The sequence below is a fragment of the Canis lupus genome, chromosome 18 (genome assembly GCF_011100685.1).
Source record: "Canis lupus familiaris isolate Mischka breed German Shepherd chromosome 18, alternate assembly UU_Cfam_GSD_1.0, whole genome shotgun sequence".
NCBI lineage: Eukaryota > Metazoa > Chordata > Mammalia > Carnivora > Canidae > Canis > Canis lupus.
Window position 1 is genome coordinate 53,943,701 of NC_049239.1, and position 13,699 is coordinate 53,957,399.

General features: G+C 53.1%; 1 protein-coding gene across 1 annotated transcript; it reads right to left on the reverse strand.

Annotated features, from left to right (window-relative positions):
- Window positions 1-4,028: 4,028 nt before the first annotated feature.
- Window positions 4,029-12,335, reverse strand: LGALS12 (galectin 12). Its single transcript, NM_001284478.1, is given in 8 exon segments — window positions 4,029-4,175; window positions 4,724-4,874; window positions 7,451-7,539; window positions 8,672-8,710; window positions 9,257-9,376; window positions 10,198-10,411; window positions 10,536-10,624; window positions 12,267-12,335. Coding segments are annotated over 8 exon segments (918 nt in total).
- Window positions 12,336-13,699: the final 1,364 nt, after the last annotated feature.

The window sequence follows — 13,699 nt, forward strand, 5'->3', positions numbered from 1 at the left end:
TGAACTCAGGTTTTTTTGCCTTGGGAGCTGTGTTCAGGAGGATCACTGTTGGAGAGCCCTGAGAACGGTACCGACCAGGAGACAGGAAGAGCTGGTTCCGACTCTGGCACTCCCAGCCCAGCTCTGTGACTTCTGACAAGCTACTTTGCTAGTTTGCCTGGCTTTCCTCCTTACCCCATCTACCTCGCGGGGTTTTTACTGGAATGAACTGCATGGAAAAGTGCTGGAAAACAGAGAGGACTGCTCACATTTGAGCCTTACAGCCCGGTGGGGTGATCAGAGCAATGGCTTACCATCCCCATTCTACACGGGAGCTGAGGCTCAGAGAGGTCACGGGGTCCACCTGAGGCTCATCAGCATAGATCCCATCACCTTGAGTCTGGCACATTGTCCAGTCTCCCTCTTGCTCGCGCCATGTTTTAGGATCTTGGCTCCCTAATTTGGGGTGTCCCCACGTTCTCTGGCATTGCTACTTTATCTTCCCCTCTACCCTATCCTCCCATAGCCTGGATCCCATTTCTCAAGCCTGGCTCTCAGCTGTCTGGTGGCTAGTCCCTACCAAGGGCTGTGCTGGCCTCACATGAAGCATCTTCTTTCCTACAGCAATTTCATATGTAAAAGGGTCTGGAAATTTCCAGTCTTCAAGGCCTGAAATAGTCTCAATTCTGGCTGCATGTCAGAATCTCCTGGGAGCTCTTAAAATATTCTGAGGCACAGGCCCCACCCCCAGATACTCTGATTTCATCACTCTGGGGTGGTGACCAGGAAAGAGCATGTTTTAAGAACTCCCCAGATGTCTAGAATGTGTGGTCAGGAAGTGGCTGCGGGTGGAAGTAGCTGATCTTACTTTGAAAGTGTTTGTTTCTTGGTCCAGGAGATTGCTTTGCTATTTCAGTTTAAACTCTACTTTTAACAGAGCGTTGTTAATATTTAAGTAATGAAAGCAAGATTCTTTCTCTAATCATTTCATAAATTAATTGAACTAGCTCTGAGTGATCATCATGTTCTTACTTTCTACATTTTTATTTTTAGTTTCTATTTATTTACGTAATCTCTACATATGGGGTTTGAACTCATGACCCCAACATCAAGAGTTATGTGCTCTTCTGACTGAGCCAGCCAGGCCCCTCTCCAGACTAGTCTTTTTATTTAAGTTGGGTTTGCTAAAAAAAAAAAGACCATAGTTGCTAAAAAAAGACCACAGGCCCAAAATGGTGTCACTTAGACTGAGTTCCCAAGCTGGGGCTTAATACCTGCTCATGAATAGTTTAATAAAGCCAGTTTGATCTCCAGATTTCCTTAGTTCAATTTTATTATTTAGCAAAAGTATAAAACTTTTAGAAGAAAACAAAGGATAAATCTTCATTTGGCAAAGAATTCTTAGACATGACGTTAAAAGGACAATCCATACGAGAAAAAATTGATGAATCAGAACCAAAGCTAGACTCCCGCTCTGTGGAAGGAGCTGCTTATTAGAGAATGAAAAGCCGAGGTGGGGAGACATTTAAAAAAAAGCCGTGAGGAAGCAGCCCGGGCGCCAGCCTGGCCAAGCCGACCCGGCCCCGTCCTGAGCGCCAGCACCAGGCTTCCGAGGCGCCTGGCTCGTAGGGGGGGCCCCGGCTCATCCCCCTCCCTCCCCTCCCCTCCCCTCCCTTTCCTATAGACTAGGCAGGCTGCAGCGTGCAGAAGCTGTTGGGTTCTTTTGTATCAAAATAGCAAAACACCAAAAAAGGAAGTCGAGAGAATCCCACGCTTTACTGTCCAAGCCACACGCAAGCCTTCCCGACACCCTGAAACTGTGTGCCTTGCACCAAGTGGAAAATAAACTCCAAGCAGCCAGTGGCAACAAAACAAAACAAAACCCCACAACAAGATACCCCTACACACCAGTGAGGATGGCTAAAATAAAAAATACTGACAGCAACAAGTACAGAGAAGCAGAACACCTGGAAATCTCCCACATTGCTGGTGGGAATGCAGAATGGTACAGTCACTCTTTGAAAACTAGTTTGGCAGTTTCTTATGAAATCAAACATGCATTTATCATATGGTCCAGAAATTCTACTACCAGGTGTTTACCCTAGAGAAATTAAAGGTTATATTCATCAAAGACTTGCATGCAAATATTTTTAGTAGCTTTATTCATGATTGCCAAAATCTGAAAACCACCCCACATGTTCTTCGATGGATCAATAGATAAGCAAATTGTGGTACAATGGAATACTGCTGAGTAAATAAACAGAAATGGGCCCCTAATACATACAGCAAGATTAATCTCAATTTAGATTAACCTCAAAAGGGTTAATGCAGGGGCACCTGGGTGGTTCAATCCTTGGTTTTGGCTTAGGTCATGATCTTGATCATGGGGTCATGAGATCCAGCCCCACATCCCACATTGGGCTCCCCACTCGGCAGGGGGTCTGCTCCCCTCCCCTCCCTCTGCCTACCCTCCGCTCACCCTTGCTCATGCACTCTCTCTCTCAAATAAATAAATTAATCTTTTCTTTTAATTTATTTGAGAAAGAGCGACAGCACTAGTGGTGGGGAGGGAGAGGGAGAAGCAGACTCCCCGCTGAGCAGAGAGCTCGATGCAGGGCTCCATCTCAGGACCCTGAAATCATGTCTGGAGCCAAAGGCAGATGCTTAACTGAGCCATTCAGGCACCTCTCATCTTTTTTTTTTTTTTAAATAAGGGTAATGCAGAATGAAAGAAACTGGATTAAATAGGTCAGATATTATGATTCCATTTATGACATTTTGAAAATCAAAATGTCAGAGTGGAAAACAGATCCTCTGGTTGCTGGGGTTAGGGGTGGGGTGGAGAAGGTATAGTTACAAAGCAGTGATACAAGAGAGTTTTTTGGAGTGATGGGGCTGTTATACATCCTGATTGTGGTGGTGATGGTTACACAAATCCACGTATATATTAAAACTCAGAATTTTACCCATCTCCAAAAGTCAATTTTATTGTTAATAATAAAAAGTGAGGAAAACCACTAGCAGTATAAAATGCAGCTTATAACTTCCAAGCCACTATAAGAAAAAAAAGGTGGGGAGGGTGATTAAAGATTTCAGCAATCCAGTAGCAAGCAAGAAAGCTGAAAATATAGGGAAAAAATAGCACAGGACATGGAAAACACAAAATCTACCTGCCCATACCAGGAATCACAGTGGTGGAACCATGGCCCGGCACTTGGCCATCCCACTGGAGCACACTTCCAGCCTTCCTTGCACCCAGAGTGGCCTGTGACCCACTGCTTATGGAGGACATGCGAGTGTACACAGGCCATGCCAATCCCAGGCTGGGGCTTCTGAAAGCAGGTGGGCCTTGTATACATTTTCTAGTTACTTTCTCAGTGACTGAAACCTAGGGTGGTGGTATCCGAGACCCAGCCACCCACACGATGATGATGCCCCAGAAATGGGGCGCCATGGCTGGGACCCTCCCAAAGGTCCATGGGGCTGCTCCACAGACCAGGACCATTTTCTCCAGAACTGTTAGATGAGAAGAAAATGCATGTCTCAATTCTTTAAGCCACTGTACTTTTTAAAAAAAAAAGATTTTATTTTGAGAGAGAGAGAAGGGTGTGCTCAAAAGCAGGGGAGGGGCAGAGGGAGAGGGAGAGAGGGAATCTCAGACTCCCCGCTGAGCACGGAGCCCAACATGGGGCTCCATCTCATGACCCTGAGATCACCACCTGAGCTGAAACCAAGAGTTGGACGCTTAACTGGCTGAGCCACCCAGGCGCCCCGAAGCCACTGTACCTTTGAGTGTCCTTGCTAGGCTGTTACACCTGCCCCCTGTGTAGGCCCTAAAGGAGGATGGAGCCAGGTCCCAGGCTCCTGGTGGGTGGAGCCTTTTCACACAGGTTCCTTCCCTCTGCTGTGGGGCCCAAAGCCCCTGCTGACTCAGGTGGTGGTGACAGGCATACCTCTAATCTTTTTGAAGGGAGGAGAGCTGAGCCACCTATGGGGTGCTAGGCACCGGCTGGCCCTTCTCTTCCCTGGCGGAGTCCCTGGCTCACTTGTCAGTAGTGGACACAGTAGAGCTGGACGCTGCCACTGATCCGGAGCTCCCGCAGCTGCTCTAGGGCCTGCTGGTGCAGACTGATGGCTCCCAGGCCCTGCCCATTGAGCGCCAGCTTCAGGCCTCCCTCCTGGCATAGGAGCAGCACCTGGAAAGGGCAGCAGGGGCCTGCAGGCTTCCAGACAGACCCTCCACCAGCTGCCTGACACCCCACCCAGTAAGCCCTCCCCTCAGAGGTCACAAAGACCCAAACCACAGGGCACCCAGGGTGGGAAAGAACAGGATGCGGGGCGGGGGGGGGGGGGGTGGGCAGCTTGTCATCAGACCACCGTGATCCCAGCCCTGGGCCTCGGTTTCACCATCTGTGCCCGTTGCATTCTCTCCAGCACTGGTTCTCAACTCTGGCTGCACAATGGAGTCATGGGCGTGGGGCACTGGTTTTGTTTTGTTTTTATCTTAAATAACACTAATGCCAGGGGCTGCTCTGATTAATTAAATCCATGTTTTGGAAGTGGGATTGCTGGCACCCACATGGAAGGTTGAGAGCCATGGGGTGGATGTTTCTTCCTCCTGGCAGGCTCTGGCTTCCCAGCCCCACAGTCCTCCTCCCCCTGCCCCAGGATGTCCCCCTGCTCCCCAGGGGAATGCTGCTCTGTGCCCACTGGGGAAGGATGAGGCTACTTGGCTCTGACTGACCTCGAAGAATCGCTGTGGGTAGAAGATGAAGGGGGCTGAGATAAGCTTCTTGCATCCCCAGGGCGAGATCCAGGCCAGAGTTCTGTCTGCGAAGGAAGCCCTAAGCGTCACAGGCACGTGCGCAGCCTCATCACTCAGGCTCAGTGTGAAGCTACGAGAAGGGGCCAGAGAAGGGGCTCCCTGACTTCTCCAAGCTGTGGCTGCTGGATCTTGAGCACCAAGACAGATGTGGGAGTGCAGCTGGAAGATTCAGCAGCTCAGAGGGGTGGGAACACCTGAGCGAGTCCCAGGCCCACCTGACAGAGTCCCCACATTGCCACCCACCAGTTAGAGGACCCTGGGAGAGCAAATTACCTTGCCTGAGCCTCGTTTTCCCCTCCTTGGGATGGGGAGAATTATATAAGTAGTAGCTAACATTTATTGGGTGCTATAGGCCAGGTATACTGTGGGGGTTAGAGCTAGTCTATCTGGCTTCAACCCTGCTCTACTGCTTTCTAGTCCTGTGAGCTTGGGGACGTCACTTCATGGCTCTGTGCCTCAGTGTCCTGATCTGTAGTATGGGGAGAGGAGTACCATACCTGCCTCATGAGTTGTGTTGGCTGAGTTAACATGTGTAAAGTGCTAGAACAGCACCTGGTGTAATAAGCACTCAAATCACACCTATTGTTTAACAAATCTTACTGTATAATACAATACCTCTCATTGGTAGGAACAAAAGAGGTCATGTACATGGAGTCTACCAAGTGCCCGGCACATAGTGGGTGTTTTACGGAGTCCTCCCGGAAATCCAGTGGCTTGAGTTCAGCAGCCCATATAACTGACAAGGACAAGAAGTCACCTAGCTGGCCCTGTCACTAGTATTAGCTGTGGGGCTTTGGGTTGGGCTGGGAACAATATAGGACCCAGATTTGGGGGCCTTTCTGCTGCCTGGCCCCTGCCCCTCATTTGGCAGCCACATCCTGTTTCCTGTTCTGGGACTTCCAAAGGCACCTTAGAAATCACACTCCTGAAGCTACTGGTGAGTGACGCCTGGGCAGGAAGTGGTTGATAGTGGGGAGACCAGATGGGGCACAGGGCGGGGTGAAGCCAGGAAAAGGTGAGCCTTGGGCCAGCCTTTCAGGGACTCCTGTTGGATCTATTCTAGGAGGACACCCCAGACAGTGGTGAATTCCATGCCCTCCAATTCCTACTCCCTTTGCCCATTTCAAGCCACAGTTGCTTCCAGAAAACAATGGTGACAGCATTTATTGTGGGCTTGCTGAATGCCAGGCACTGTGCTAAGTCCTGATGTTGGTGGCTCCTGGTGGGAGTGATCTGTAGAAATGTCCTGGCTGGTCCATAGTGTTCTTCAACATCCAGGTAAGACCATGTTTCAAAACTGAGGAAGTTTATATGAAAGATGGCTTTGTGCTCCTCTTTTTAAAATAATCAGAAGATCTGGCTCTATGGAAATACTCTTTCCACTTTACCTTCCCAACCCAGGGCTTCACTATTTATGTGATCTGTCTGGCCTCAGAGGGCTTGTGAATTCATGGCTCTTGAGACAGAGCAGTTAAACTACTTGCTGTGTGACCAACCATAACCATTTGACTTTGAGCGAGGAGATGAATGTGGTATCATGTCTCCAAGTTTCTGTGGGGGAGGGTGTATCTCTATCACTGGGAACTTGTCCATTTTCCCTCTAGGACTGAGATGATCTTTCTCCTTTTATTCAGATGGGGAAGCTCAGAAGAGGGGTAGTGACTTCCCCAAGACCGCATGGTTTATAAGAGGCAAAAGCAGGAATCCAGCCCTGTCGTGCCTGGCTCTGGAGGTTCATGCTGTCCGGGGCTGTGCTGCATGCCTGCCCCAGAATTCACAGGCTTGTGCAAGAGCATGCAGGGCAAGAGTTTAGTAAGGTCATGATTCTAGGAAAACAAAACTGAAACAGAAAGAAAGGATACAGGGCCTTTCCTTTTCTCTCCTGCCCCTCCACGGAAGTAGTTTTGATCGCTAGCACACTTGTAGAGCACTTATTATGCACCTGCCATAATTCTAAGTATGTGAACCACCCCTGAAGCTGGCAGTATTATTACCTCTTTCTACAGACAAGGAAACTGAGGCACAGAAAGGCAAAGGAACTGCCTTGAAGGGACACAAGGGTAGCAAGTGTCCTCAGCAGAAGTCAAATCCAGGTAATCCGGCCCAGAAAAGACATGAAATCCAGCAGAATTCCAGCAAGAAGGAAAGGAAGGGGGGAAAGAAGGAAGGAGGAGGGAGGGAGAAAAGAAGGAAAAAGAAAAAGTGGCTTGAAGCCCGCAGGTTTGAGGAGTGGAGCAGGAGCGCCCCCTGTAGGAGAGATTAGTGTAGTCCCTGAGTGGCTCCTGACACCGAGACACCCGAATGGGGACCTCCTCTCTGGGGCTGCCTGGCCGTGTCTCCTAAACCACTGCACTGTGTCACCCCAGGAGGCCAAATTCTCTCTCTGGGCCTTTGAAGGACCTTTCCCAGAGCCCCAGCTGGTACCTGCGACGAGAGGCTGGTTGGCCTGATGTACAGACAGGGCAGATACTCCCAGAATTGGGGCTGTTGGGGCCCTGGGGGCACTGGCCACTGACTAAGCACTGAGCACCTTCCCAACCACAAGCTCCACAAAGGAGCAGTGGCGTTGGAGATGAAAAAGGTAATGCTTGTAGTGCTCATGCTCAGCTCCGAGTTGCTTCCCCCCCCTTCCATCTGGATACTTACTCCTTTGGCTCTGACAAGACCAGTGCCCGCAATACGATGACCTGTCCAGGCCAGAGACCCCGAGGAAGAGCACACGAGCAGGGCACCTTCTGTAGGAGGATAGGAGATGACTGAGTGGGGAGGCACACAGGAGTTTGGGGAGGGCTGCTGCCTCTAGGCCTGCAGCCGGGAGATTCAGCTCTGCTCATTTCTTAAACATCTACTGCAGGCCTCAGCTCTCCCTGGCCTTTTGGGGCTCTGAGCCCCTGACATGTCCCCCCCCCCCCATTGCTGCATCCTGAACCACCTGCTCATTGATCTGCCTCCCCACCAGCCTGCAAGTACCTGGAGGGCTGGGACTAGCTGGTCCCTCTCTCCCAGGGCCTGGCACCAGGCCTGGTACAGAGGAGTAGCAAATAATTGTGTGCAGAATAAGTGGAAAAAAGGGAAGATGAAGCTAGAGCTTCAGCCTGAAGCTGCCTGACCCACCCATGCAGCCTGCAGGTTTCTATAAAGGAACGGGGCAGCTTGACGCTGAGGGCATTTCCCACCAGGTAGGGGTGGGACAACACCCGGGAGGACACCACCACCAGACCCAGAAGGGAGGTCACTCACCAGGCTGGGGCTCTTCAGCAGGAAGGGCTAACAAGGAGAGAAACAGGATATGGAAGCCATGCAGTGCTTGCTCAGTGAGAGAGTTCTCAACATTATTATTAAGAACTGGGGGTACCTGGGTGTTGTCAATCTCAGACAATACAGGCGACTGATTAGAGCCCCAGGGGGGTCCCTCTTGGATCCAGATGGACCCCAGGTCTGGAATAATGGGGAGGAGCTAGACAGATGGTCTGTCATTCACTCATTGTGAATGTGGCCTTGGGCCTCATTGCCCCTCCCTCCTGACAAGCCCACCCCAGCTGCTTCCCCGGGTTGTGAGAAGAGAAGTGTTCCCAGCCGAGTGGGATCTCCTGAGAGGACTCCTGGAGCTCTGGCCATCCTGGGCAGCCAGTGCATCCCGTCCATCTTCCCAAGCTGGCCCTGCTGGCTCGGGCTGGGAGAGGCGAATCAAGGCCTGCTGGGGACCAAGAAGGGCTGGCAGTATCCATGGCAACTGCGCAGTGAGGGAAGATGGGGCAGCTGGCTTTTGTTAACTTGGGCAGCGGCCCAGTGAGTGGCAGGTCAGGCTGGGGGAGCAGGGATCCCTGGTGGAACCACAGAGGCCAACCTGGCTCCCAAGAGACTCACATATCCAATGGGATACTCGATGCCGCCCTCCGCAAACGGCTGTTGGGAAGGAGAGAAAGCCACACGCGGGATTCAGGAGCACTGCAAGCTCAGGGTCATTATTTGGCTCCCGCCTACCCTGTCTGTCCAGGGGCTGTCCAGGGGGTGGGCAGAGGCTGGCTTTGGCAGCTCCTCATTCTCCCTGTACACCTAGTCAGTGGTTCTCAAACTTGGTATTTGGCAGTGCTGATTCCTGGGCCCCAACTTAGACTTACTGAGTCAGAATGTCTGGTGGCAGGTCCTAGAAATCTGCATTTTTCATAAGCTCCTTGGGGGCGAATGACAGAGCTAGCTGCTGTTTGGGCCTTGTGGCTCCAAGTGTCCAAGTGATCCACCTCCTTGCCGTGGCCTTCGGGTCCCCTTCTGTGGTCAGCTCCTCACCCCCCTCATATCCTGCAACTTGATGGATCCCCTCCCCCTTGGTTATAGCTGGTGTGACAGGGCCTGCCTGGGGCAGAGGGGGTGGTCCTGGGCCCATCCAGACATCAGGGGAAGTCGGGGGCAGTTGCCATTCAGGGAACTCACACTGGCCCCAAGGGAACTCACATTTATGTTCAGGAATCCGATGGCCTCCACCAAGATGTTGCCAAATATGCCCAGAGTGTCCACACGAGACAGCGGGAGCCGATAGTGGTAGTGGAGAAAATGTTGTCCGTTCACACTCACCTGGATAGACAGACAGGCAGACAGACCGACAGACAGCTCAGCTGCACCTGAGCTGATGTACACTGAATCCATACGAACGTGCCTGGCATCGCTGGGCGCTCTTACCTGGAGTGTCCCACATTTACCCGCACACCAACTCTGAGAGACACATTTGACAGACAAGGTACCCAAGGCTTGGTGAGCTTAGGTGACCTTCCCAAGGTTGCAGGGCTGGCCTTAGAACCAAGGTACCTTTCTCTGTCCCTCTGCCCCTGACACCCCACACCATCCCTCTTTTCACCTCTCAGCAGACCTATCAGCAGCGGCAACCACCCTATCCCAGGTGAGGAAATGGAGGTTCAGGTGGCTGTGTGAACCCCTATGCCACAGAACCCTCCCTCCTCTGCTGGCTCTCACCAGCCCCCCTTTTCCCTGGAGAGGTCAAGGTCCTGGCATCTCTCTGGCAGGAGTTCACATCTGGAAAGCCTGGAAGTGGAGTTCTTTCTCCCTGGCCTGGGCCCTCCACCACCATGAGACGGGGAGGACATGAGTACCCACCTTGTGTGCTGTCGTGAGGCCCTAACGAGCTGATATGTAGGGGCTAGAACGGAGCCCAGCGTATTGCAGGCACTCTCGAAGAGCTTGGTATGACTATGGCAGTGGTGCCCTCTCCAGGGCCTAGTGTACCAGGCCATGTGGGCGCTGGGCAGCTTGGAATGGGGCCTGGTGGCTGCTTGGGTTCTTGAGCCCTCCTGGCAATGCCCCTCAACACAATGATGTGGGCAGCTCAGCGGAAGGACGGACACAGGTTCTAGGCAATGATGTCCACCCCTTCTACTCACCTTCATTTCCTCGTTTCCAAAGAGAAAGAGAATGAGGAAGCTGGCTCCTCTCTGCAGGGTCAGGTGGGGCCACCGGGCCTCGGCTTGCCAGCGCCCGTGCTGCAGGGTGTTGCAGATAACGTGGGGCTTGGTGGTGTGGAAGCGAGGGTTGAAGTGGATAGCGATATCGGGCCGGGGATGCAGGCTGCAGCCGCACTGGAAGTCCACCTGGAACCTGGTGAGAGGTGCTCTCAAAAGGCACCCCTGGTCAGAAGCCCCGAGACCCCGAAGGCAGGGAGCAGCCTCCAGCTCGATGCCTCTGGGGCTGAGCTTCAGCAGCGCCATGGAGCACCCCTTACCTGTGTGCATCTTCAGGGACCATTCCCTGGAGCATGACCATCTTGCCTGCACGCAGGCCGCCGAAAATGGTTGTCACATAAGGAACCACCTGAAAAAGGGGAGAAGGCTATCCATAGAGGGTTGGAGAAAGGGTCTTACTAGGGACCCCCATGTCAGGCAGGTGGGTGGGCAGAGAAGAAGAACATTTGATTCTCCTTCCCCAACAGAAAAATGTCCTTATGGGGAAAAATTCGTTTTCTCTGAAATGTTCTCTTGCACCTTCTCCCCTTTCCCTGGACCTTCACATGTCAAAGCCACGTTGCCAAATTCAGCTCCATTGGCCCCTTGGAGGACCAGCCTTGCCCCTCTCCCCCGCTCCTTGAGCATAGTCGTGTCCTCAGTGAGACCTGATGTCCACTGGATGCCACCCTGGCTTCCAGAGGCCTGGTATCGAGGTCCTGAGGACTTTTACTGGCTAGAGCTCAGGATCTGGAAGGGTGGCGGGGGGCAGGAGGCTGGACAAGTTGGGACCCTGATATGAATACTTGGAGAGATACCCAACAGTGGCCTAGCCTACCAGCCTGGGCTCACCTTTCCCCACACAGAAGCTCTGCAGGATTCCTAAAATGCAGTACACCTTTACAACTCACTGCCTTTTCAGGGCTGCTTCCTGTGCCCTCCCTCTGCCCTGTGAGATCCAACTTGAGTTTCAAGGTTCTCTGACACCTTCTCCAAGCACTGTCCATCACGTGACTGAGTTTTTCCTTCCCTCCCCTGTGTTCCCAGAATGCTTCACTTGCAGCTCTAGCTTGGCCATTGGCCAGCTCACAGGGAGACCAGGGGGCTGGCTGTTTCTGCTGGAGGCACTGGCCACTCAGAGCTGAGGCCCTGTCTTTCCCTTCTGTGCTCCGCACCAGCCCTGGCACAGGTGTTCCACTAGGTGTTTGCAGAACGAATGTGAACTGTCGCAAGCACATGCTGACGTAACACAAGACCCGCTTTCACGTGCCCTCCAGCTGTCAGCAGCCTTTAGAAGCCCGAACCATCTAGAAGGAACTGAGCCCCAACAATGCTGCCCTTCCAGGACCTCGCAGCTTGCAAAGCAAGGAGTGGCTGTAACCTGGGCAGCTGCTTCACCCGTTGCTCAGGCACCTGGGGAGGTGGGCTGTCAGAGGGCCCACAGCATAGCCAGGCTTAGTACCTCAGTCTCCCCCACTTCCCAGGCTCCAGGCCTGGCCTGTGATTACTGAGCTGAGGCAGCTCACCACCCTCCCCCCAAGCCCCCAGGGAGAGGGCCAAGTAAAGAGAAAGTGATAATTAGCATTCATTAATGGGAGCACACAGTGTGCTGGGCGTTCAGCCTTCTGTAAAGCAAGGGCAGACTTCAGAAAATTTGCATGGAAGAAAAAAAAGACAATTTGCATGGGCCCGAGCAGGAGGAAGAAGGGAGGGGACCCCCCACTCAACCTCGAGTTGGAGGTTCCAGCCTGACTTTCTTCCAGGCTGGAGATGAGGCTACCCTGGGTACTCAGGGTGCCCCCGCAACAATTCTCCCTAGAAGCCCCAGATCCTCCGAGCCACCCATCATGCAGTAGAGGCACAGCACTGACCCCAGGCGCTACTACTTTTAAAATATAAGGGCCCTGTGAGCCCAGTCATTCCTACGCAAGTGCACCCCCAGGGAGTCTGGGTCCAGCTGGAGTAGGGGGAGCCTTGGGACCTGGAGATTCCAGACCAGAACGGCTGCTCACCGGATGGAAGACAGGTGGCTGCAAGATGAAGATGTCAGGAAGTGGGTCCAGTTTTTCTCCAGGTGACATGGGAGTGGAGTGCCTCCAACCCAGTCTGCAGATCCAGATTCCTGGAGCCCTGCCCTCACTGGCCTTTCCCAGCCAGGATCTTAGGTGCCAGGGCAGCTCTCTCCCAGCTGTTAGCCTCTCTTGTGCCCAGGTGAGAGGGCAGGTCTGGGCGGTGGTCCACCTCTGGTCCACACCCCAGCTCCAATCCCACCAGCCAGACTGGGGCTGTCAGCAGAAACCTGAGTCCAGGAGCAAGAAGCTTGAACTAAGCAACTGACTGACCAGCCCCCGGTCCCCGTGTGCGTGGGGACCTGAAACACAGAGCTGTTGCAGAGGGAGGGCAGAGGGAGGCTCTTTTAGGGCCTTGTGGGGATTTGTGATTTCCCTGGGCTCCCTGCGGAGTCCTCCCCAGTCAGAGGCAGGGGTGGGGACACAAGTAGGCAGGTCTCAGGAGAAGCCCCACCCTCAGCTTCTTGGACATCAGCGAATGGCTTCTCGTTCCCTACTCCCCTCCCACCAAGAGGTTCTCATCTCTTCCCCTCCGTCCCACAAACCCTTCCTCCACTTTTCTCTCTTTTGCATGATTTATAGTCCCACGAGGCTCCCTTTCAGCTTCAGCCACAAATGCCAGGGCCCAGCTGCAATCACCAGAAGGGAGGTGGGGGGTGGTGAGAAAGGGGCAGGAGGAGAGACACCCCCCCCCCACACCTCCCTGAGGCGCAGCAGAGGCAGGGACTGGAGCGGCCCGCAGTCTACTCTGCGGTGAAGAAGGCCCGGGTCCAGCTCAGCCTCTGCTCTAACGTGCTGTGCGCCCTGGAACAAGTCACTTGCCTTCTCTGTGACTCCCTTTGCTCATCTCTGTGTAGAGAGGGTGACTCCAAAAGAGTCTGGGGGTGGGCCCAGGTATCTGCCTTTTTATTGAGATCCCCCATGATTCTTTGGACTAGAGTGGCTCCAGTTCTGGCTCAGATTCTAGTAAACCCTTCGCTTTAACAGGCAGCACAACCGTTCCACTTTATCCCAATTTGGGAGATGCATGGGCGGCCCTGGGGGAAAGACGTCTCAGTGAGCTCCTCTAGTGTGGCTGGCCTGGAAGCTGGCTAGGAATGCCTACTTTGGGCCCAGTCCAGACCAGCTGAAGAGGAATGTCTCTGGGGGCAGGGTCCGGGGAGCTGCATTTTCACGCACTCTCCAGCTGATTCTGATGCATGCTGGTGTTTGAGAGGCACTCACTGACTTAGGTCTTAACCAGCAGAGCAAGGAAGTTTGCGCAGATCTTGGTGGGTGGGAGGAGCTGGGCTGCTGAAGGTGCTTTGTGCGGTGGAAGTGGGGGGAATTCCATCCGAGGTGTGTTCAGATGGAATGATCTCCACACACACCGTAGG